This window comes from Populus euphratica, unplaced genomic scaffold (genome assembly GCF_000495115.2).
Source record: "Populus euphratica unplaced genomic scaffold, PopEup_1.0 scaffold3.1, whole genome shotgun sequence".
Lineage (NCBI taxonomy): Eukaryota > Viridiplantae > Streptophyta > Magnoliopsida > Malpighiales > Salicaceae > Populus > Populus euphratica.
Genome location: NW_011499847.1, coordinates 3,869,877 through 3,894,203, shown reverse-complemented (window position 1 = coordinate 3,894,203; position 24,327 = coordinate 3,869,877). Strand labels below are relative to the sequence as shown.

Sequence of the window (24,327 nt, the reverse complement as noted above, 5' to 3'; positions counted from 1 at the left end):
TCACTTTGATAGATTAGTAAGATCAATCATTCATTAGCTACCGTGTAATACAAGAGTAAGTAGGAGAGAACATTTAAAAAGTGCACGGGCACGAAACTGTGAATTTACGTACAGATCTCACATCAGTAATTTTATCAGTTACAAACAATGAGGCAAAGGCACACGTGGAAATTTAAAACTTTACACTCAAATCCATGCAGGACACATAATTATAAAAGAACAAATGTGATCCAGCCTTTTCCTCCACCTTTTATGAAATATACGGCAAAAAAAATGAAAAAAAGAACTATGAGAGAGCATGCAATGATAAGCATGCCTCAACTATCTGTTCTATGTAAAGTGAACACGCTACAAGACAAGCAACTCTAAACTCTTCTAGCCACCAACTGCAGCCAGGAATTTCTTCTTGCTTGCTGGTTCTTCGTGCAAGACCACGACATCTCTCACCTTGTCAAAAAGCTGCTCTAGCTGATCCACACCAAGACTTTGATAGTCCAATGGTTTCTTGTATCGTTGCTGGTATATTGCCTCAAAACAACCTAAGAAAATCCAAGAAGAATAGCTCACTAGAATCTCCTGCAACTCAAACTTGAACTGCTCGAGGTTTGGGTCATCAACTTCATATCGAGCTGGTGCTCCCAAATTAGTCTTCTCTTGTTTCCTCCTATTCTCCTGTTTCTTATTTACCATTCTTTCTTCATCTGAGAGCTCATCTGAAGAGCCACCGCCTGTCACAATGTCCAAACTCTCGTCCTGAGGCCCCTTTCCTGTCTTATCCCTCTTTGCCAGAATTATAGGAGGAGCACTTGGACCAGCTTTCCAGTTTTTAAGATAGACAAACTTCTTTTGAGCCTTTCCATCTATTGCCATTGCATCACCCATTTTCTTGAAAAGATTAACAAGCTTCAATGCCCCATACTCTGAAACACAAAGAGGCCGTCCGTACATCTTCTGGTACTCAGGAGGAACTCGGGTAAGAGGCAAACATCCTCCTGAAATTTCAAGCAACTTCACTAGCTGAGCTTTCAGACTATTTATGCCCCCAGGCTGTACCCACATGGTAGAATAATACTCATCATAAGAAGCAGGACCTGCTGAAACTTCATTCAGACCAGATGGGAGACTCTGTGACCTTGAACTAGTGGGGAAACAAGGCAGACTCATCAAAGAACTACTGTTGTATTCAGATAAAGAATGTGACACTATAGAGAAATCTCTCAAGTTGTAATAGCTTTGCGAGAGCCCTCTGTATACAATTGCCTCTTCTTCATTCTGGCCATCATGGCTGTCATTTATACGGCACCCCATGGAATAACCAGCAATGTCAGCTGGTCCTAGATGGGCAGGCAATAATGTCTTCAAGGGGGGTATAAAACCTTCCCCACGGGCCACACTAGGCCAGTCCCAAACAAACTTGCCTGCGTTGCACAGGGCAGATGAAACACCAACGCCAGAAGGGATAACAAGAATCACAGTATATCCACGTTGACCAAGTATGTGAAGTGCTGGAGAAAAATCCACATCCCCAGAGATAAGCATGATGGAGGAAGGTGGGGGGTTGTCAAGAGCAAAGAGAAACATGTCGACCAAAATAGCCTTGTCAGCAGCATCCTTTCTACCATTTGGAACATCAATTAGTTTAACACCGGTTCTCTGGCAGCCTTCTCTCAGTCGTCTGGGGAAGGAGTTAAAATCTCCATATGCAGAAAACATCATTACAGCTCCTTTAATTACAGGGTGCACCTGCAAAGCCATTCTGATATTGCCAGCCACATCTTCAGAGCGGACATCACTAGGGACAGGACAGTTCTCAATATCCCAAAGGATAGCTACAGGACCATCCAAAGAGGGTCGAATTTGCTGGTTCACAGAAGGCTGAATAGCTTGCACGTTTGAATCTACCATGTGGATTCCCATCTGTTCAGGAGAATCCGAAGGAAGCATTGATGCCGATGGATTTGCATTTTCCATCACTTTTTTTTTAATGCTATTGTTATTACTTCTATGTTGTCGAAAAGTTAAAAGATTCCTGTAGATTGCCAGAGGAGGAGGATAAAAGTCACTAAACAACATAGGATGTCCCTTAAAAAAACTAGAGTCGACATTAGAAACCCCATAGGTTATTCAAACTTAGCAATAGATGTATCTGGTATTTCATGAGAAAGCTGATCAAGACTCCATGTTTAGCAACAAAGCCCAAGAAATTTTAAATTGACGATTATGGTTTTAGCCTGATGTCTATCTCTCAAACTCATAAGTTCAAATCTAACTCCAAAGCCCAAATTATGTATTTCATAATAAAAATAAACTGGTTGATCAATCAATAGATAGGAAAGTGGGCACTCAAGTCACGGCAACAGAAAGTAAAAGCTAATAATTCCAATTGGACCTAAACTGATCATAAAAAAAATACTGATACTATATAACTCAAGTACTACGGAAAACTCTAAAAATGAAAAATTCTCAATCAATTTGATATGAGAAACTTAATTCGTAGATGAAACTCAATTATTAAGAAATGAAAAGAAAAGGTACCTGATATAGAGGCCATAGAGCAACTCTTTCTTAAAAAATGCGTTGCTATCATCAGAAACCAAATAGAAACGGAGATCTTGTTGAACAACAAAAGAGAAGGCCAAAGATCCGATAAATTATTATCCAAGAAAGATCACAAGAAGACGACCATCACTCTTATTGGATTACTAATTATACAAATACAGAGAGACCTGCAGTTGAAGAAAGGAAGAAACATTATTCTTTTTCTTTTTCTTTTTCCTTTTTCTTTTTCGTGGTATGCACATTGTTTCCCCTCTTTTATGATGGGTGGGGTTGTTGCTTTTTCTGGGTAATTTTTCTTACTAAAACTAAGATTTTTAAGGTAGAACAGTGAAAGATTTTACTAGGTGTTTTTTTGTTTTTTCCTTCTAGAACGTTGACTGTTCGAGAAAGAGAGTTGTCAAGATTTTGGGCTTTTAACGGATATAATGGTTTGAGCCTTTGAGGCCGAAATCAAAGGACAAACTCCCGCTTCAAGCTCGCTCGTTAACCGATACTAGTCACAAATGTCGATACCATCAAGTGTTTCTAGATATTCTGAGTATACGCGCCCTGTTTTTTTTTCACCCGCACCCTCCGCAATCAAGCACGCAAAAAATAATAATTAAAAAAATAAAAAAAAATTTTAAATAAAAAAAAAAATTTAGAGAGTGTTAACAAAATTTATATTAAAATGATAAATTAAAAAGAAAAAATTTTTATTAAAAAAATAAGGGTTAAATTAAAAAAATAAAATAATATAAATTTTGATTGAATAAATTAAAAACGAATAAAATTTTAACAAAAAAATTAAGAAAAAAATCAAAAATCAAAAAAATAACGAACAACTTTAAAAAATAATATATGCAAATTATAATTTAATAACTAAATTGAAAATAAAAAAAATTCTAAAACAGTCAAGGAAAAAAAAAGCAATAAAAAATATAAAAACTAAAAAAACTTTTAAAAAAACAGACATGCATTATATGTAAAAAAAGATAAAAAAAAATAAAAAAAAATCATTGAAGATAAATCATTCATCATTCGCTTTTACACACTGCACCAAGAGAAAAAATACACGATAACGCTTTTAAAGACACAACAAAAGACCAAGTTCGATCACATAAGATATTGTATATGCCATCCAAAAAACAAACACTATGGCGTGTTATGAGCATGCACTAACAATTTTTTAAAATTAAAAATTAAAAACTCAACATGTAAATACCAAAATGTTCTTTATAGCCCTAGAAATTACAAATAAACTTATGTGGAATTGAAGGAAAAAAACACTCTCAAATGCATACCTTGTTTTTTGTTTTTTTAAAGAAAAAGGCATGTTATAATTGTAGTCTAAAAAAAAAAACTAAGAAAACATGTTATATAATAAAATGACCACCTAACTTGAAATAAGTTTGCGTGTTTTCCAAACCTAATTCAAAATATATATTTATATTATATAGATATATTTGTAGAGCATTCTAATTCTTTTTTAATAAATTATGGCATATGGATATCTCAACACATATATACACAAATATATATATGTATGTCGTTTTATCATCTAATATGCATATATATACTTTTAAATATATATAATAACTATTTTATTTTTTTCTTAAATAATAGTATATAATGGATATTCATATAGATTTTTAAAACTTGATAAATAATTTATGAATATCTAAAATTTTTATTCAATAAATAATATACAAATATCAAGAAGTTGTACTTACATATACTCATTATTAATATGCATCAACATGCTTTTCATTTTATTTACTTTTTTCCCTGGACTTGATTGGAAACTAATTTAGATAAAATTGTTAAGGAAAGGAACATTTAAAAGACAAAAGACCAGAATAAATAAAAAAAATCAAGGAAATGGTTGGTTTTTTGGCTTTTTGGTAAAATATTTGATTTAGTCCCCATATCCTTTTGAATTATAAAAATTAGGTCCTTTTAATTTTTAAAATTTCAAAAAAATTAATTTTGGTCAAAGACCTTATTTTCCTTATCTTTTCAATTCTTAGTTCAAATGAAAAGAAAAAAACACATCGTTTACACATATTCCAACCACTAAAAAAAATTGATTTTAGTGTCAAAAAATACAATTTGGTAAAGGAAGTTTTGATTAGGTATTTTTTCATCTTCAAGTTGCCTTAAAAAACATATATAAACTTAAGAAGGTTTTTTTATTTGGGTTAATTCTATTTTTTTGTATGATTTTTGAATCATAAATTAGTTTATTAAAATATCTAAAGTGTTTTATGAGTATTTTAAAAAAAATGATTGAAAAATAAATTTATATAAAAAATATTTTTTTATTTTCTAGTTAGAATTTTAAAAAAAATAAATAATGTATGCATGTTTATTTTTTTTAAAAACAACTGCTTAAAAAAAAATTAAGTTAGCCCAATTACATGGGCATAGGCTATTAAAAAATCCATGCTTTAAAGTTTTTTTTAAAGCCCAAACACATTAGATAATCTTAGATTAGTCATTACATCATCTTGTATATGAATTTTTTTTATTACTGATTTTTTTATTTATTTAGTTTTTTTTTAATTTTATCATTTAATTTTTAATTTTAGATTTTTTATTGTTTTTTTTAATATCAATTTTTCATGATTTTTTTATAGTATATTGTTTAATTTAGTATATGTTTTTCTTATTTTTAACCCCTTAAAATTATAAAAAATAATAAATCATTTTTTCATTTTTTTATGGCATTTTTTCAAGTAAAACCTCCTTTTGTTATCAATTTTTTATTTTTTTAAAAAGGGCTATTTTTTATTTCACATCACCCTTATTTTTTTAAAAAAAGAAAACAATTTGGTTATCAATATATAAAAAAGCATGCACCAAGCTGACAAATAATTAAATGAAAAATATGAAAAGTAATTTTAGAAATAAAAAATAATTAAATTCAATAACATTCTTGACGCAATTTATAAATTTAGCAAATTAACTCTCATTATCTCAGAGTTTTTTTTGTCTTTTTTAAATTTAATAATTTTAATTTTAATTTCATCTAAGCCTGTATATTCTTCTTCTTGCTGAAAAATATTATTTGATCCGAGGAAAAGCACGAGTCAAATAGCTATTTCTATCCAAGTATAAAAGTTGAAACAAAACGAACCATGGTAAATAACAGTATAGCACTGAGTGTAAAGGCATGCAAGCATTTCTTTCATATAGGGAAGCAAAGTTCTAATCTCATGAAATTTCCAATCCATCTCCAGCAGATCATAAAGAACAGATCTGCCATGCCGCCAGTACAGTTTTAAGCTCAAAATATAGTCAAATCCTTGATTTTCCATAGAAATAAAACCCCCAGATATACAGCATGGGCAAGAAAAAAATCAATGACATATTCACAGCAGGTAGGGTAGCAGAAGATTCTCAACCAAGAAAAGGTGAGACAAAGTCCACCACCACAAGTCCAAAAGAGATAACCAGCAGGGGTAAATTTTATAACACTATTCACACCATGTCACTCGATGACTGAAAAAGCAATTCATGAACACCAGGCATTATGATACCTGACCAAACACAATTGATTGACTGTAACGCATGTTCAAGTCATGCACTGAACCAAGTTCACGACTGCATAACTCTCTCAACTGCAGCAATATAGAATTCCTTTGGCATGGTACCGACCACCGACTCTCGCTTCTCTCCATTCTTGAAAAGTAGAACAACTGGCACCGCCTTAATTTCATAGTTCTCAGCAATTTGCAGGTCATTGTCTGTGTTAAGCACAAAGCATTTGAGTTTCCCATCATACTCTGCTGCAATCTCATCAATTACTCGATGAACCATCCTGCAAGGCCCACACCAACTTGCATAGAATTCAACAAGAACAGGAATATCACTTTTCAAAATTGAATTCTCCCAAGAGTCCTGAGTAACAGCTGTAGCTGAACAAACCCAAAAGGTGTGGTTAAAAAGACCATATTGTAGGTGCCTTACCGACAGCTCAGCGAACAAATAAAAAACTCAATTTTGATAACCATAAAGCAAGCAGAAATGCGAGCAAAACTGAAGATGAAAGAGCCAAAATACATCAGATCACCGAAGACTATCAAGAGAAACTCCATTCTCTGAAAGATTTGATCAGCAACTACTCTACATACACACAAAAGAAAAAAAAAAGTGTTTCCAGCTTCTCTAAAGACTTTAACTCGCTACTTTATTCAGATGGTACAAATCTGTTAGAACCTGCATATATTGTCGCCAAATCTCAATTTTCCATATTTAATGTAGCTATTGTGCGATACACATCATGATTATGCATCTGAATCCCGTAGGCCAGCAACATGTATAAAACACAAAAAGTTTGTGGAGCAAGCATCCAATCTTCACCATAGACCACCTAACTAGCAGAGGCTTTTAACCATATCAAGCTTTTTAGTCCATACTCTTTTAAAACTTCCTTGGCTATGATGAGAATACTAGCAGCAACCTAATGGAGGAAAAGACCAAGAAATAGTACAAAATAGGATAACAAATGCAGACAATCCGAACATGATTAAAATTCTCTCTGAGAAGAACTTCAAGCCAAAAGACAATGCAAGTTTCTAAATTGATGTAAGGACAGAACAACAAAGATTAACAACATGACAGATAAAAATCGATTACAAAATGGAAAATATTTCATCTTGAATTCCCTTTCCATTTATTCCAAGAAGTACATATTTCAAATTAAGTCCTTCCTCTGCTCAATCATTTCAGATAGTCCACTTGTCCACGTGAATCCTGTTCATGGACCAACAAAAATCCTCAAAGGCTCTATTAGCCTCTGCATTTTATAAGTAGTTTACTTTTACCATATGGCTTCAACATTCTCTTTGGCACCATCCATAGCTTCAGAACTCAATTTCAGAACCATATTTTGACCTTAATGTTTTCAGGATGCCTCCAACAACCAACAGATAGCGAGTGATTTTTCCTTGTAATGTTCCTCCTTCAATAGGAACTTGATGGGTAGATGCACTCATGCACCTTGCTTTTACTGTTAGATCAGGAGTTACTCCTTGCACTGCCTTGTGCAAAACAGATAATGGATTTGATAGTCTTTTTCTGAATCCTTTTCAAGGCTCCATAGATGATTTGAAAAGCCAGTGACTTTTTCCCATTTTTCAGGATTCAGTTGACAGACATGTTAACTAATCAGTTATGATAAACTGGGGCAGAAGTGGCGGGGTTTTTTGCCATCAACCTTGACATGAGATGACGACGGAAGGGAATTAGTTTCCCTTCGTAAAGCTAATAAGCAAATTCAATCTCATCATACATGATAAAATAAATAAATAAATACTTCCACTTTAATCAATACTCCAAAAATTTAATGGCCTGGTTAGTAGCAAGACAAACACTGATTTCACAGCCATGGGAAGAAATTCGGTCACCCAGTAAAGCAACATTCACTGCATAAACCACCAGCTTGCTATATTTAGCCGAAAGTAACAATCTAATGCTTCGTTCTAAGTTCTCATGACAGCTCTAGTTTCAAGTCTCTTCTCACCAAAAAAGGATGAAGAAAACTAATTCTCAAAATGGGACTGCCTTTTGAAGCTATATTCAGATTCGATACTATGCCGTGAGAATCTCAGTCTCCAACTCTCTCTCTTTCTCTCTTGCTTTTTTCCACGTTTCTACTATTCTGATTCTTTCTTTGCCCCTTTTTCTCTCTTTTCAATTTCTTCTAGGGATTTCATTCATTTACATTGTATCTCCAACGTGAACATGAAATCTCAAGTTCTCGCCAAGTTCTTTCTTGATTAACCTAGATTTTCTATCGGGAACAGCCTTCTACTAACATTAAGAAGTTAGAGGCAAATCTTTGATTCTTTAGTACAAAAAAAATCCCAACCCTCTGGTGAAAATCATTAAAAACAATAATCTATTCTCCTAAACTCCAGTCTAATCCCTGATAAGAAACTAGGATCACCATTGAAGATAATAGTAAAACATCAAGAATGAAACAGCTCAGACAAGAAACAAAAATAAAAAATCAAGAGAAACAAATTGAAAGAATCAAGAGTTTTAGGGATTCATTTTTTGTTTAACCTCGGTTTCCGCGACCGCAGAGAACCTTGAGAGGGAGAGGCACGCGTTGAACAGTGAGATTCGTTGTTCTTTTAGCGGTGTTGAAGTTGATTGGAAAAGAGAGTCTGTTAGGGTTCAGCTGCTGACATTGGTGGAGAACGGCGGCGCGTGAGCTTCTGAGTGGTGGGCAGCAAAGTGAAGTAGCACTTGAAGCCATTTCAAGAAATGAAAGAAAAAGCAGATACAGAAATTTCGTTAGAGGGAGAGAAGGTGGTAGTGTCTGCTGCTACGAGTATCGTGTGAGTCTGAATATATGAGTACGATTATAAGACGCGAAGAACAGAAATCGGCCAAGCAGATCGCTGTGATTTAAACGAGACAGCAGGGAAAGGGACCCACCTGATGTATTTTTCAACAAGATGAAAAGGGCAAACCTCTCGTTAACATAGTTTTAAAACCTGGATTGGTCCAGTACGTCGATGTAGAATCCAGTTAATCGAGACTTAAAATTAGTCTGAATCTAAATAAAAATTTATTTGGAGTTAGCCTAGTAAAACTCAATTGACTTAATAAGTTAACTTGAAATTTAGTCGATTCAAGTAAACCCGGCTACTTTCTTAACAAAGAAAGGTAACAGCAATCTATAAAATCTAATATTCCTTTGGTAACGTGGCTGTTGGTGAAACTCACTTGCAGCCGCGTATTACAGTGTTTGGTTAAAAAAAAATATATCGTGCTATCCACTAAAAATAAAGATTGTGTCATAAATTTTGAGAAGCAGCATATTTTGCTACTTCTCGTGGGGGAGGAACCATATACTCCATTGTTGTACTGTTTATTTTTTTTTAACTAGTACAAAAAATTTAGTTTATTTTTTTTTTGAAAAATCAGTGCAATTCATTGATTTTTCTTGTATTATTTAAGTGAATATGAACAATATTATTTTATTTTTAAAAAAATTAGTTTAAAGTGAATTAAATTGTAATTTTTTTTAAAAATTATGTTTTACTTGAAAAATTAATATTTAATATTATTTAATAACACCACATAAATTACAAAGGTATCACATGATGACGTAGTATTTATGGGATTGATCGCAATTCCAATTATCTTCTTGCCTAGTCCGACCCAATTTAAAAAAAAATCAGTTTTTATTTTTATTTTAATTGTGTTTTATTCAAAAAATTAAAAGAAGATCGCTTAATAACGTAACAAAAAATTCAATTTTTGTTGTTGCGCGTTTAAGAAATCTTAAAAAAATATAATCCTTGTTGGATAGATTTTGTATGTGGTGACATTTCATATAGTTTAATGGAATAATAAAAAATATTTGATATCGATATTATTTATTTTATGATGTAATAACAGTAGTTAAATTTACAATATTTAAATTAAAAATCATTAATATTAATATATTTATTTTTTAATTATTTTATAACCTCAATTTAAAAAATATTTTTTAACTAAACACATTAAATCATTTTTTGTTTAACCTCAATTTTAACTATATTTTTAATCAAATATATATTTTTTCAAACTAATTTCAACTAAAAATATTTTTTATAAAACAACCTTTTTAAAATCACAAACACAACAACAACCTCAATATCAAATACACCATCATCTCTGGATGCAATCGCATTCTCAACAAATGGGCTCTTCAAATTCTCATCTAAAATTTTCATCTTCCCTTTCTCTTCATCATTCCTATTCCCATCATCACCAAAAGTATCTGCCCTCACTGTGGCAACCAAGTATCTTTGCACCAGCTTAGAAAACTTCATCAACCTATTCTTTCCCCACTGTAGCAACTTTGAACCTATTTGTGATTGATAATTTTAATAGGAGGGTAATATCTCAACAAATAAAAAGAAAAGAAAAGTGAATAAATGCTCAAATATAAAGAGCGAATTTAGGAAAGAGAGCAGCCTTCTAGTTTTTGGACTGGAGGAGAAGTTCTCAACTACTTTCTATTGTCTAAGACTCCGTGACTTGAACTCAAATGAAAAATATTTTAAATTCAAGTAGAAAACAAATCTTATCTTATTATGTTAATTTGATAATGAAGCCTATATTAGCTCCTCCTCCTTTTTAACCGGCCCTGCATGTAATTAATAATTTTTTATTAATTTTTTTGAATTAATTCGAGTTAATCTAGATTAACTTATCTAATCCATAACTTGATCATTAAACTGAATCGATCAGCAGGTTAAATTTCAAAACCATACTCATTAATCTCTAGCATAATTTGTCTGTACAACCCCCCAATTAATTTTATCATTTTCTTTTCCCGTAGAAAGAGAAGCATAATGATAAGAAAGACAAAACCAACCAAAAATACACAAAACACGGGGAGGATTTTCATGAGATAATTTTAGGTAACGAAAACCATTTTAAAGACAGTTCCAAACAGTGTTTCTCTTATATTTTAATTTTTTAAAATTATTTTTTATATTTTAAAATTATTTTAATATAACAATATCAAAAATTATTTTTTAAAAAAATAAAAAAAATATTATTTTAATATATTTCTAATTAAAATACATCCATTATCACAATATTTTTTTTTAATAAAATTCCACCCATTATCACAATGTAATAAGCAAGAGTCAAGCATGTCCAGTCATTAAATAATTTTTGTATAAAGATGGTTTGGAATATATTATTATACTTTAAAATAAAAAATAAAAGAAATATTTTTTTTATCACTTCTTTGACTCTTTCATCTTGAAATAACAATCAAATTACTTAAGAAATGGGAATTCTCATAGTGATTCACTTTCTACATTAACAATGAAGTAAATTGACATTTTTATCTAAGTCATGTGATATTTTTTTTTTTTTATAATAACTTAGTCTGACTAGTTCGTGTTTCTAAGTTTAGAGGTAATAGCATTTGACAATATATTTAAAAAGTATTTTTTAAAAATTTAAAAAAATTTACATTAAATTAATATATTTTTTTATATTCTAAAATTATTTTGATGTGTTGATCTTAAAAATAATTTTTAAAAAAATAAAAAAAATTATTAACATATTTTTTGAAATGAAAAGTATTTTGAAAAACATTTTTAAATTGCCTTTAAATATCAAGTTAACTTTAAACGTTATATTATTAGAAGTGAAATATTTTTAAATGTGTCTTGTTATCTTCCTTTTTTTAAAAAAATATTATGTTTGTTTTATTAATATTTCTTTTCAATAGTTTAATTTATATTTAAACTCATTAAATTAATTAAATTATATTGGGTTAACTTTGATTAAAAATAACTAATAATCTTAAATTTTTAAAATAATAGTAATAATATAACCCACCACACAACACAAACTAATCCATCTAGTGAATATCTAAATCAAATTCCCCTAACAATGGAAGTCATGAACATTTGAATCCACGATGGATCATGAGACGAGGGAGCTGCAATAACAATTCCTACTCTCGAATAAATACTCTACTTTTCATTTTTAAAAATCCAATTTTAACTATCAACTATGAAAGCAAAAGTGTAATAATTATCACATTTTCATTTCCTTCTCCTAGATTATTGTTTGCCATTTTTTCAAATCTAAGTAAAACCACGAACATTGAGTCATATAATTTTATAAGGGTAAAAGTGAAACGATATTTTAAAATAGTGTTTGATTATTATTTTAAAATTTTAAAAAATAAAAACAATGAAAAAAAATTTGAGGAACGCTAGCTGAGCCGTCTTCGCCAAAACCTTTGCCTTTTCAACTCTTGACGACATTTGAAGAGCACGTGGTTTCCTCGAAAAACGTGTCTTTATTAAATGTTAAATACCGGAAGGAAACCAGCCCTCTTAATATACCCTCCTCCGATCATCTTCTTCTTCTTTTTATTTTTCTACTTCAATTAATTTTAGAACTCAAACAGTAAACTCGAGTAACCTTCACTCTTATTTCTTATCAAAAGGCTTTCTTCTACCGTCGTCATATCCAGCAAGCGACTCTAATCAACCATTAAAGATCTTCTTCTCTTTTCTCGAGTGTACACCCAATGCTCTTTTTTTTAAATTTGAAAAAGCCACTTACTAGATTAAAGATCAACAAATGGTTGAAAACTTTCTATTATCCGCCCGAAATCAACACGGACCCAGTATCTGATACCAGTGCACGCATCAAAGTCATAAAAAAGAAATTCTCTCTCTCCCTCTCTCTCTTACTGAAATGGAAAACGAAAAGAAAAACATATTTGATTTTATATTATCTGAGTGGTGGGAACGAATCCGAACACTTAATCTTCATTAATCTTTCTTTCCTTCTAACCAAGAGAAGTAATGGAGGATGCTACCGTGGTAAAAAAAAAATACATAGCGGATCAAATATCTGGTTGTAATGGGTGATGTGGTGAAAGTCTCAATTTAACCCAAAAGACAATGAATTTCGGTTCTGGGTTTTTGTTCTTCATAACTATTATAACTTTGTTGATGAGATGATTGAGACTCCAGGCAGGACATTCTAACCCTACGTGAGAGATTGAGAAGCCACTTGTTTTAGGAAAAAAATAAAAGAAAAAAGAGTAGCATTGCCTACACGTTAAAGATTTAAGAGGATAGACGACGGAGATGGAGCCAGGGACTCCATTGATAAACTATGAACAACTGAGGAACTAATTTGAGGTTGTAGAAAAATGTAAAAGATTATTAAATCACGCCCGGTGGGATTCGAACCCACAGTCGCCTGATTAGAAGTCAGACGCCTTATCCATTAGGCCACGGGCGCTTTGTGATACGTGTATTGTTCACTAAACTAATTAACGTAAATAATTGTTTTTTTGCACCATACTGAAAACTCTTAAGAGTCATAAGGAAACAAGGAAGGCACGCTAAAACTTTAGATGTAAGAAGTGTATTATACGATGTCAACGAGCATCAGCCATGTTGAACGATGATTTCTTTTATTGAGCTAAGAAGAAAAATTATGGTAAATTATTTTTGATCGTTGGAGTTGATGTAAAAGTTGCATTTGTTACATTCTAAATACACCATATTTGGTGTCTTCCAAGGGCCGGTTCAAGGAAGCAGAGATGCAAAAGCCAATGATTTTTCTCGTGTCAGCTGGATCGATGATTCCATCATCCCAGAGCCTTGCTGTGGAGTAATAACAATTTCCTTCTCGCTCGTATGCTTCTGTGATCTTCGACTTGAAGTTTTCTTGTTCCTCCTCTGTCCACTGTAATCCATGCAAAGGATGTCCAAATGCAGATAAGCATACCATAAGTTTGTGAAGGCCTCAGTAATATTTTATAAGGAAAGTAAGGTCACCTGAATTCCTTGCTTTTTCTTGTTTGCCGTTTCGATTTGAGACAGCACGCTAGCAGCCTGAGCAAAACAAGTGGATATGGCATTTAAAACAAGTTGAATTAGTGTGCCCTGTTAAATTTTGTTCCATTTCAAGGTAAGTGTTTGGCTCCAAAATGCTCAAATTCTATAGAATATGAATAAGTCTTTGCTGGCACAACAGTAGTTTTTGCAATAATAACAATAATAAATTAACCGTGGATATGGTATTTTATATGTATTTAGCTGTTCATATCAAAGCAATGGCACGGAATTTTATTGACACCTTGATCATATGCGATGATGATTTTAAGTGAAGGGGCTACCTGAGCACCACCCATCACAGATATTTTGGCATTTGGCCAAAGGAACAAGAAATTGGGACTATATGCACGACCACACATAGCATAATTTCCAGCACCAAAACTTCCACCAACCATGATGGTTACCTTGGGGACCTGCGCAAGTATTTATAGGCAACAGTTCAGATGTTAGTAGTTTTTTTCCACAATTTCTTAGTGAATCATGAGATGTGATGGTTGTAAAAGACAACTTTATGTCTTTGCAATTATATGAGAGTAAAGATAAAAAAAACAACAAAAAGATTAGGATAAGCGAAAGAAACCAACCTTTGCACAAGAAACTGCCATTACCATTTTCGCTCCAGATTTTGCGATGCCATTTGCCTCAGACCTTGACCCAACCTACAAATCAACAATATCATGGTTACATGCCAATTTTGCGTTTCAAAGAAAAAAGAAATGTTTGAATCAAAGTGGCCCATCTTACACACCATGAATCCAGTGATATTCTGTAAAAAGACCAGGGGAATGTTACGTTGAGTGCATAGTTCAATGAAATGGGCCCCTTTTAGAGCAGATTCATTGAAGAGTATCCCGTTGTTTCCAAGGATGCCAACTGGTTGTCCAAAAATTCTAGCAAACCCTGTTATGAGAGTCTGTAGAGGAGTGATTTTGAACTGTGTTATTCATAGATAAAACAGTGGAGATACATAAGTTAACCAAACAAGTCATTAAAAGTCCTCACAGTTCCATACTGTTTTTTGAATTCATCAAATTCACTTCCATCAACAATCCGGGCAATAACTGATCGGATATCAAAGGCTTGCTTGTGGTCTATTGGTGCAATTGACCGAAGCTCCTTTACATCATATAAAGGTTCCTTGTACTCAGGGTTTAAATTATGCAATCCATTCATCACCCCTTGTTTCCCAGCCATGTGCAAGTTCTTGATGATGTTCCTACCAAGTGCAAGTCCATGCAATTCATCTACAAGGAGAGATAATTCCATACATATGATCAGCTAGGCAAAAGATTTCACTCACCAATTTTCTGAGACAAGGATGGAGAAAAAGGAATTCAATAACAGTGAACTTTCTATTAAATTCCACCGAAAAATCATCAAATATCATCCTACAAATGAACTAAATCCTGTTAGCATAAACAAAGGCTTATCCAGACAAGAAACTCCAAAAAGATCACAGAAACTGCAGAAGTATGGCATAGGAGGTAGCATAAACAGATGATGCATACCTTGAGCAAAATAATCTGAAACCCCTGATGTCTTGCAATGCACAGAAGCACCCCCTAAATCCTCCGCAGAGACTTCCTCTCCTGTAGCAGCCTATCACAATTCTCCTTCGGAGCCAATTTCAGTATCAAGCAAAATATGTGCATTGATTCATATACATAAATGCACAGTACAGAAGACCCAACGGCAATGTAGAGTTCATGGATGAAGCAATTTGGAACACAAGAATTTTGGAACTGACCTTCACAAGTGGTGGTCCAGCTAGAAAGATGGTAGCATTTCCTTTAACCATCACACTTTCATCAGCCATTGCAGGAATATAGGCACCACCAGCAGTGCAGGAACCTAATACCAGAGCAATTTGAGGAATTCCTTCAGCAGACATTACAGCTTGATTGTAGAAAATTCTACCAAAATTATCCTTGTCAGGGAAGACCTCAGCCTGCTTCGGAAGAAAAGCTCCTCCACTGTCAACAAGATATATGCATGGCAATTTGCATTGAGCAGCAATCTCTTGTGCCCTAAGATGTTTTTTCACCGTAATTGGATAATAAGTTCCTCCCTTAACAGTAGGATCATTCGCCACAAACATACAAAGACGCCCATGAACCGGACCTATTCCAGTGATTATTCCACCAGATGGTAATGTTTCTCCATACAACTCATGGCCTGCAAGCTTAATACATTAAAATATGCAATAAGAAGCAGCAACACCAGAAATTATGCTACTATATGTACCAAACAATTTTATAAATAGAGTTAACATCTGCATCATTACATAAACTAAAATTCAAAAACTCCTTTCAGAAACTTAAAGATTGTGTCTTTATCATGATTTTTTCAGGATCCACTACAGAGGTCCTATTTTAACCATTTTCTGTCAAGAGAAGTCTCTCACAAGCATTGACCACAAGATTTCAAATTCATATAAATGAAAAAAAACAAAAACATCAACAAATGAATGAATCCGAAAACCTGAGAGAGCTCAAGGAATGAAGAACCAGGGTCAATTAGCTTATCAATTCTTTCTCTAGGCAAAAGCTTGTTCCTTTTTCTGTTTCTTTTCACAGCTTCTTCTCCTCCTCCAGCGAGAACCTTGAAAAATAAAACAATCCCATCTCAAAACCCAACACGTAAACACAAACAAACACATATAAATCCACATATAACTATGTGAGCATGAACCTTATTTATATGGGATTGGAGTTGAGAAATAAGACCCTCCATGGCCTTAGAATTCTGTGCAAAGGCCTCAGAGTTTCTGCCTACTCCATCAGGAAGGACTCCTAAGCAGAAGTCTCTTTTCTGGAGAAAATGAATTGATTTTGATGTTCTCCATGGATTTGAAGTAGCTGACACTGCTTTTCTTGCTAAATTCCTCAGCATTTTTTGAGTGCCTTTTGGTCTGTGTCTTTTCTCTCCGACTTCTGATACCTTGATTGTCTCTATGCGTCTCGTGCTTGTGTGGAATACATATCCATTAGTATTTTCTGCTTATCTTCAGATCTGGCAATGTTTTATCCAAGTAAAGAAATCCTTTTCTTTACAACGTTTTGATTTGCTGATGATTTATTTATTTTTGAACTTCAACAGTCAGTTTTGGTATTCATCCCCGTTTCCTCTTATTTTGCCCAAGTTTCAATTGGATCCCCTTATTATATTATATTATTTTATTTTTCAAGTTTTTATTGGATCCTATGGTTTTTTTTTTTAACACAATTCTATAGTAAATTAATATAAAATTTTGAACTCTATATGTGTTACTAACTTTTCACTATTTTTGGAAGAAAAAATCACCATTTTTTAAGTTTGCTGAGATGGATTAAAGTAATTATTTGGCAATAATTTTCTTATCCTCGCAAAACTTATAAGTGACTCTTATATAGTGACAGGTTGAGGTCAACTTATTCGTACACTATAATTATTTTTATATTAGTTGTTTCGGATTTGGTTAATGATAAAAAAACTACCATTTATATTTATATAAAATATTTTTAAAGATATTTATTTTTAAAAAATTTATATACACAAGGTATTATCTTTTTAGATAAAAAATTTGTTAGAGCTCGGAATTTCAACAAGAAAAATATTTAAACATAGAGAATATTTATTTTACTCGTCATTTAAATAAATATTATATTAATTTAAATTTTATAGTTTTTTTTTGAAGGTATAGTTGTGTCCATCAAATCATCCAAATTTAGTTTTGTCAGTTCATGGAAATCACTCTTAATCTTTCTATTAAAATTTTTCTTAATTCTTATTAATTTGTTGGCAAATCAAGATAAAATGGATAAAAATCCAAAAAAAATAACCCAAATAAATACTTTAAAAAATGAGCTCAAGCGTGCAAGATCAAGCCTACACACTAAGAACATCGGCACATGGATGCTTAATATTTAAGGATCATGCAATGTGCCAGGTGTTTGCCTTATATGCACCTCAATGGGATGTACACTCATGTTGGATATATTGCCCAGCACCAAGAATGCTAAGTATGTATCTTAGTACTGTCATGAGCTCATACTATTATGAGCATGTACCTTAGCACTATCATAGACTCGTACTATTATGCTCAAGTCTAGTATATTTGGGTTCAAACAGTATATCTAAATTCATTTTTATCTCTAATGATTCTTGAGTCAAACACTCATTAGAGAATTTTCTTGGACCCCACGCAAGTAAAATTTTATTCCAGTCCCTCTTCTCTATAAAAAAAAAAGATGCGTGGGTTATAAATATATCATGAATCCATCAAGTTAAATGTTCATATTTTTACCATGAATCCATCAAGTTAAATGTTTATAATTTTTTTATTTTTAATATTTTTAATATATATATTTTTTCAAAATTTATTTTTATAAAATATCATTATATTTTATCTATAAAGTTACTAACTTTATCAAAGAATTTTCATATTCATCAAAGAAGATTTTCTATGGGTATGAACTACTGGTCACTTGTTTTACCAAGCAACAGTTATTAACAATTGCCATTTACCAACTTTTTAGGATTTTTATACCAAATCAATATATACATCGACTACGAAGAATAAATAAGAATACTTAAATCACAAAATCAACAAATTATTTAACACAATAATTTTATTTATAAATATCTAATGAAATCACATTGTGCACATAGTTGTAGTTACAAGGTTTAATTTTAAGGTTAATTTAATTTAAGACATGAGTTGTAGGTTGAAGTTCATCTAAATTAACTTAAATCCTTGATTGTTTTTTAAAAAAACTAAAATGAAATCATTTTAATAAAAAAATTATATCGATTTTGTTAAATTTTAAATTGATGGGATATTGAATGGGAAATATGTTAGATTTTATAACTACTATGATTCTAAATAATTAATTAATACCATTGTTTTTAAATAAAACAATACATTTCATAATAAAAATTATCAATCTACTAAACATGGGTCTTTTTTTATTTTGACAAAAAAGAAATTGCTTAATTGTTCACCATAAAATAATTTTGTTGATAAAATTATAAGTACTACTTTATCAAAATCAAAATCCAAATATTGAGAAGAGATAATCAGAGTGAGAATAATTTAGTTATTGAAAAAATAATATGATGTAATACACAGGAAATAATTTTTTTGATAATATGAATGTAATCTATCCTTTTTTTTTGACAGGCTTAGGTGTTGTTCTAGAACTACACTTTATTTTCAGAGGGAAGGCACAACGAACCACCCATTTCTACAATCGCGACTGTTTAATCCAATTATGTTTTTTTGTTTTAATTTAAAATAAACATTTATGGGAATTAAAAAAAAGGGTGTGCTCATCATGAACCGCTGCCGTTGATTACTGGCTAGAGCTGCCGCTGAGCAAAATTGCTTATACCTGGTGGATAAGATCCAAACAAAGCCAAAACATCTTTACAAACACTCTATAGCACTGCAAGCTCCAAAGTGATACTTCCATTTATCAATGGAGTCTATGCTCTGTCTTCTTTCACCATCTCCTACAAAGCTCTATCCTTTCAAGAAACTAACTTCAACTTCTGCCATAAAAACTACATTTTCCTCTTTATCATTTGCTTCCATGACCTCTCCTCCACAGCCAAAAACACCCTCTACAAAAAAACGCTACTCTTCAAAACCCACCATAACCCTATCTCCAAAAACACCCACAACATCAACGAGTGTTCAAGAAACAAGCACTCCAGTCTCTCTTCCTCTCAAAAAGGTGCCTTTTTGCTTAAACCTTATAACCTTTTACCTTAAAATGCTCACCAAAAAAAAACATAGCTTTTCAATTGTTGTTTTGTATTCAAGAATTCTAGACTGCCCTTTCGACATGATGGTAGAAAGTTGATATAACTATGCCTACTTGAACTTGCAGTGACCAAAGTGTTGATTTTTTTTTAATGGGTTTTGAAATGCTTGTGGCATTGATAGGTTCTGGTGCCAATTGGTTTTGGTACAGAAGAAATGGAAGCAGTTATTATCGTTGATGTTTTGAGGAGAGCTGGTGCTGAGGTAATTGTTGCTTCAGTAGAACCAGAGCTTGAAGTTGAAGCTGCAGGTGGCACTAGGCTTGTTGCTGATACCTCCATTTCCAAATGTGCCAATGAAGTTTTCGATCTTGTTGCTTTGCCGGTTTGTTGTTTTTTACTTTGAATCACTCATGGTTTGCAAATTAATTCATGATTGTTACATTTATTTCTCATTGATAATGTAGCCGGGGCAAATACTATGACATAGCTTCTTTTTTTTTTTTCTTCTTTTCTTTTTTTTTTAAATTTTTTTTCCATAAATGGTTGGTTAGTGACTGACACTCATTGAGAAATTAATAAAAAGTATGGTTTAGTTGATTTATGATCGTGCCGGTAAAGAAAGGTATACATACAAGCGTGAATGTTAAGTATAGGAAAAAGACATACTTAACGACACGATTTAATTGGAAAATCGAGAAGATTGTGTTTTCTCTGGGGTTGTCACAGGGAGTTGGGTTGCTTGTTAGTACAGTAAATTTTATTTGGAAAACAATTGTAGCTTTTGTAGTTTGATCTGGCCATGTAATTTGTAACAAAGGCTTGCGTGTTGTGAATGGCTTCAAGGGAGGAATGCCAGGCTCCGCAAGGTTGAGAGATTGTGAAGTTCTCAGGCAAATTACAAGCAAACAAGCTGAGGGTAAGAGATTATATGGAGCTATATGTGCCGCTCCAGCAATCACTCTTCTTCCATGGGGCCTCCTGAGGAGAAAGCAGGTGGCTTTCATGTGTTGCTTTTGCTTGAATTTTGTTGAAAACACATAATGTATCTTTGGTTGACTAAATGTGCTGTAGCATGTGATGTAAGATGACAGGTCACCCTGCATTTATGGACAAGCTTCCTACTTTCTGGGCTGTTGCATCAAAAATTCAAGTTTCAGGAGAGCTTACAACAAGCCGCGGTCCAGGAACTTCTTTCGAGTTTGCTCTATCCTTAGTAGACCAGCTGTTTGGAGAGTCTGTGGCCAAGGAGGTTGGACAATTGTTGGTAAGTTTAATTGCTTTGCCAGTTTCATTTTTACTTTTCATGTATGCGTCAACATAGCATTTTGGAAATCAATTTCCTGTCATTAACTTAAGTGCATTGAAAGCATGTGCAGCTTAGTCATGCTATTCTTTACTGCGAACCTCTTATTCCTAAATGAATAGAAGTTAAAATTACCTTTTTCAGTGGTGTATAATCATGATTTAAACTCTGCTATTTTTTCTGGACATGATCTGCTGAAGTTAACAGGGATAATTAGCGAACTGTTTTCAACTTTTCATACAATTGAAGATTCTGTGCAGAATTCTGAAATGAAATGCCTGATAACAGGCTCACAAAATTTCTATTATCCTGTTAAGTACTAGGATCTTAGCACAACAAATTCTGCTGAAAGCAATACAAATTATTGAAGTTTTTTTTTTTTTGGCATCTGTCCATTCATTTAACTCAACTGGGATTCAGACCTCATCATGCACATCTTAAATATTTTTTGTTCAGTCAGATTATGGAAGGCTCGGATGGATTTCTTTCTATCCTTTAATACAGTATTTTTATAGTGGGGAAAGAAAGTCTGGATGGTATGAAAGAAGCAGTATGACAGTATGAGTTAAAGCATTAATTATCTTAGTGATCCTTCAAGTTTTCTAAAACGGAATGCAAAGAGTCTGTGATATCTTCATTTAGTTCATATCTTCAAAGTGTCACTACTTTTTACCCATGTAATGGTTTTTTATAGGATTATTAAAAATGCACAGAAAACCAATGACAAAAAGTAGAAAAATTTGATAAGTGATTGTGTGTGTGGGATGCATAGATCAGGTGAGCTGTTTTCTTTTGTTGTGTAAAAGATTCGTCTGTCAACTGACTTGTCTTCTCTTACATGTTTACCCTTTGGAAGATGCTTTGTGGTTAATCATCTTGAGCTAACATCTCTTTACACCTTATATTAGCTAATGCAAGCTGATGATGACACCCAGAGAAAAGAAGAATATAACAAAGTTGAATGGTCTTTTGATCACAATCCTCGTGTAAGTTTCTTCTACCATCCTGTTTCTGTTAATCACCTATTGGTTTATAATCTTCTTTTCCTGGAGAACACTCGATGCGGGGATGTGGAACACATTAAAAACAAGAGCTCCTCATATTTGAAACAATTTTGCATTTTTTCAGTTGCTAGGTGGACACACTGATATTTTTTGAATGCATCTCTAGTTTAATCATTTGTGTAAAGTTGCTTCATGAAGTAGTTCCTGTATCCCTGTGCAATCCCAATTTATAGCATTTGTTTGTCTTCTCATCCCTATTGCATTTGAGTTTCTTCCTATTTATCATCAAATTAATCTTCCACATGTTACACAGGTTCTCCTTCCAATTGCAAATGGTTCTGAAGAGATTGAAATAGTTGCTATTGTAGATATTTTAAGGCGGGCAAAGGTGGATGTTGTGGTTGCTTCAATTGAAAAATCAGTGCAAATTTTGGCATCACGAGGCATAAAAATTGTCGCTGACAAGTTAATTGGTGATGCTGCTGAATCAGTATATGATCTAATCATTCTACCAGTAAGACAACTCAATTTTTTTTTATAATATTGAAAATTGCTTTTCTTGCATTCTTTCCTCATAGAATTGTGAGGGTTTTGTAGTCTTTGGAATTCCCACTTTGATATCAACAGATGCCTTTGGACCATTCAAATTAGTCTAATATCATAAGAGGGCTTTGAGTACATTGGTAGTCTTAACTTCAGCTTCAAAGGTAATTTGCAACATCTTGTGGAGATACTGTCAGTAGCTTGGGCTACTGAAATTACTGCATTGGTTGTTATCATTTGCTCAGGTTAACGCCATGCCACATTTCTTGGGATGAAGTGCTCAACAAGTAGCACATTCCAAAATCTAGGTTTTGCTAAATATTATAGATCTTTCTGAAATTGAGGCTGCTGTCTAGTGCGCTCTTTGACATCTACTTTTGTGTTTGCTTTGTATCCTTGAAGAGTTTTGATTTGCTGTGTGCTTTCAGGGAGGAAATGCTGGGGCTGAGCGGCTACACAAATCTAAGGTTCTAAAGAAGCTGCTTCAAGAGCAATATACAGCTGGCAGAATATATGGAGCAATTTGCTCTTCCCCTGCAGTTCTTCACAGACAGGGTTTACTAAAGGTAATTTGAACTATTTGAAATCTCTTTTCTAAACAGTAGGACGCTGAAGGATCTGCTTTTCTTCCCAACTATAGGATAAGAGAGCCACTGCACACCCCTCTGTTGTGACCAACCTAAACAATGTATCAAATGGTGCCAAAGTTGTTATTGACGGTAAATTGATCACAAGCAAGGGACTTTCTACTGTAACAGATTTTGCTTTGGCTATTGTGAGCAAGCTTTTTGGCCATGCAAGGACAAGATGTGTAGCTGAGGGTCTTGTTTTTGACTATCCCAGGAGTTAGGGCATCAGGTCCTTCTGGATGAAAGGCAATTTGGAAGATCCCTGTTCCATGGAGAACAGTCTATTCCCTGAACTCATATCAGCCAGTTAAGAAAGAAAATCCTCTTTCTAAGGTGCTTGCCTAATGGATATTTACGAGACTCGTGTTCGTCCAGATACATAATCCTGATTGCTTTTTTGGATAGCAGAACGAGGGAGAGTTGACATTTGCCTGTGTGTGAAGCTCAAAGCTACTCGCCCAATGGCGATTAACAGAAGATGTGTTGTGAGCTGAAGCTAACATCTCAAATGTCTCCTGAAGAACAGACTTGTTTGCAAACTTTATATGATAATTCAGTGCCGAACAGTATGAATGGACATAGAAATGGCTCCGTGTAACAACTGGGCAACGCAGCTGCTATTTATTCATCCCATCTTGCTCATGTTGCATTAGCAACACCAGGGATTTCAGTTCGGACCTGTGTTATTGTGGACTTTTTCTCGTTGCCAATGAATGATAAAGATTACAAGCTTAAATCGGGACTTTCATGTATGGTTATGATGTTGCCGAGATTAATCATAACCATATATTTCCTCTTATGCTTGCCTGTTCTTGACTGGATATTGTAGAACTGGCTGCTGTTGTGTCTGAAAAGCATCCGTCCAATTGTCAATCAACCCTTAATATCTAGCAACCTAACCCAACAACACTGAAAGTTATCATTTGGTCTGCATGAAAGCCACCGTATTAGTAGTCAAAGTACCACTACTTGGAGCTTGCTCAGTACTAAAGCACTGCTACTCTGGTGGCTTAACAGCCACAATATTAAAAGCCACCAATAAGCTCTTAGAAACTATTGAGTTACTCAGAAGTGCAAGGAAAACAACATAAAGATCTAGTTTGGAATTTATGTCTTTGGCTGCTTAATTCAACGATACAAGATGCTAGCATTTGCATAACACTCAT

At 33.2% G+C, this 24,327-nt stretch overlaps 4 protein-coding genes and 1 non-coding gene across 6 annotated transcripts; 1 reads left to right on the top strand and 4 right to left on the bottom strand.

Annotated features, from left to right (window-relative positions):
* Window positions 1-58: 58 nt before the first annotated feature.
* Window positions 59-3,042, bottom strand: LOC105108145 (uncharacterized). The gene is made up of 2 exons (XM_011002343.1): window positions 2,536-3,042; window positions 59-2,029 (listed from the first exon to the last, which is right to left on the bottom strand). The coding sequence occupies exon 2, from the start codon at window positions 1,969-1,971 to the stop codon at window positions 376-378; it is 1,596 nt and encodes a 531-aa protein (XP_011000645.1). The 5' UTR covers window positions 1,972-2,029; window positions 2,536-3,042; the 3' UTR covers window positions 59-375.
* A 2,689-nt stretch (window positions 3,043-5,731) lies between these two features.
* Window positions 5,732-9,036, bottom strand: ATHM3 (Thioredoxin superfamily protein). Its single transcript, XM_011002331.1, has 2 exons — window positions 8,611-9,036; window positions 5,732-6,458 (listed from the first exon to the last, which is right to left on the bottom strand). Exons 1-2 carry the CDS (start codon window positions 8,804-8,806, stop codon window positions 6,139-6,141), a joined length of 516 nt encoding a protein of 171 aa, XP_011000633.1. The 5' UTR covers window positions 8,807-9,036; the 3' UTR covers window positions 5,732-6,138.
* Window positions 9,037-13,259: 4,223 nt separating this feature from the next.
* On the bottom strand, window positions 13,260-13,332 carry TRNAR-UCU (transfer RNA arginine (anticodon UCU)). The gene has a single exon. It is a non-coding gene; the product is annotated as a tRNA-Arg (tRNA).
* A 151-nt stretch (window positions 13,333-13,483) lies between these two features.
* On the bottom strand, window positions 13,484-17,043 carry MCCB (3-methylcrotonyl-CoA carboxylase). 2 transcript variants are annotated; one of them, XM_011002313.1, is made up of 10 exons: window positions 16,626-17,043; window positions 16,416-16,535; window positions 15,682-16,116; window positions 15,443-15,533; window positions 14,937-15,178; window positions 14,683-14,847; window positions 14,519-14,593; window positions 14,216-14,347; window positions 13,875-13,931; window positions 13,484-13,782 (listed from the first exon to the last, which is right to left on the bottom strand). In XM_011002313.1, exons 1-10 carry the CDS (start codon window positions 16,824-16,826, stop codon window positions 13,579-13,581), a joined length of 1,722 nt encoding a protein of 573 aa, XP_011000615.1. In that variant the 5' UTR covers window positions 16,827-17,043; the 3' UTR covers window positions 13,484-13,578. The 2 variants fall into 2 exon arrangements, with proteins under 2 accessions (XP_011000615.1, XP_011000624.1); XM_011002322.1 differs by lacking the exon at window positions 16,626-17,043 and having other exon boundaries at window positions 15,682-16,109; window positions 16,416-16,506.
* A 2,273-nt stretch (window positions 17,044-19,316) lies between these two features.
* DJ1C (Class I glutamine amidotransferase-like superfamily protein) lies at window positions 19,317-23,960 on the top strand. Its single transcript, XM_011002299.1, has 8 exons — window positions 19,317-19,651; window positions 19,864-20,064; window positions 20,526-20,675; window positions 20,767-20,946; window positions 21,894-21,971; window positions 22,303-22,503; window positions 22,961-23,098; window positions 23,173-23,960. Exons 1-8 carry the CDS (start codon window positions 19,394-19,396, stop codon window positions 23,380-23,382), a joined length of 1,416 nt encoding a protein of 471 aa, XP_011000601.1. The 5' UTR covers window positions 19,317-19,393; the 3' UTR covers window positions 23,383-23,960.
* Window positions 23,961-24,327: the final 367 nt, after the last annotated feature.

What these genes read in the sequence shown, in the direction of transcription:
- LOC105108145 (XM_011002343.1), bottom strand. Translation starts at nt 1,971, where the DNA reads ATGGAAAATGCAAATCCATCGGCATCAATGCTTCCTTCGGATTCTCCT.
- ATHM3 (XM_011002331.1), bottom strand. Translation starts at nt 8,806, where the DNA reads ATGGCTTCAAGTGCTACTTCACTTTGCTGCCCACCACTCAGAAGCTCA. An exon ending in CTGCGGTCGCGGAAACCGAG is followed by an intron (nt 6,459 to 8,610) that starts GTTAAACAAAAA and finishes GGGTTTGTTCAG; the next exon opens with CTACAGCTGTTACTCAGGAC.
- MCCB (XM_011002313.1), bottom strand. Translation starts at nt 16,826, where the DNA reads ATGCTGAGGAATTTAGCAAGAAAAGCAGTGTCAGCTACTTCAAATCCA. An exon ending in TTCAGATTATTTTGCTCAAG is followed by an intron (nt 15,179 to 15,442) that starts GTATGCATCATC and finishes CTCTCCTTGTAG; the next exon opens with ATGAATTGCATGGACTTGCA. An exon ending in TGGCAGTTTCTTGTGCAAAG is followed by an intron (nt 14,348 to 14,518) that starts GTTGGTTTCTTT and finishes ATACTTGCGCAG; the next exon opens with GTCCCCAAGGTAACCATCAT.
- DJ1C (XM_011002299.1), top strand. Translation starts at nt 19,394, where the DNA reads ATGGAGTCTATGCTCTGTCTTCTTTCACCATCTCCTACAAAGCTCTAT. An exon ending in TCTCTCTTCCTCTCAAAAAG is followed by an intron (nt 19,652 to 19,863) that starts GTGCCTTTTTGC and finishes TGGCATTGATAG; the next exon opens with GTTCTGGTGCCAATTGGTTT. An exon ending in ACAGACAGGGTTTACTAAAG is followed by an intron (nt 23,099 to 23,172) that starts GTAATTTGAACT and finishes TCCCAACTATAG; the next exon opens with GATAAGAGAGCCACTGCACA.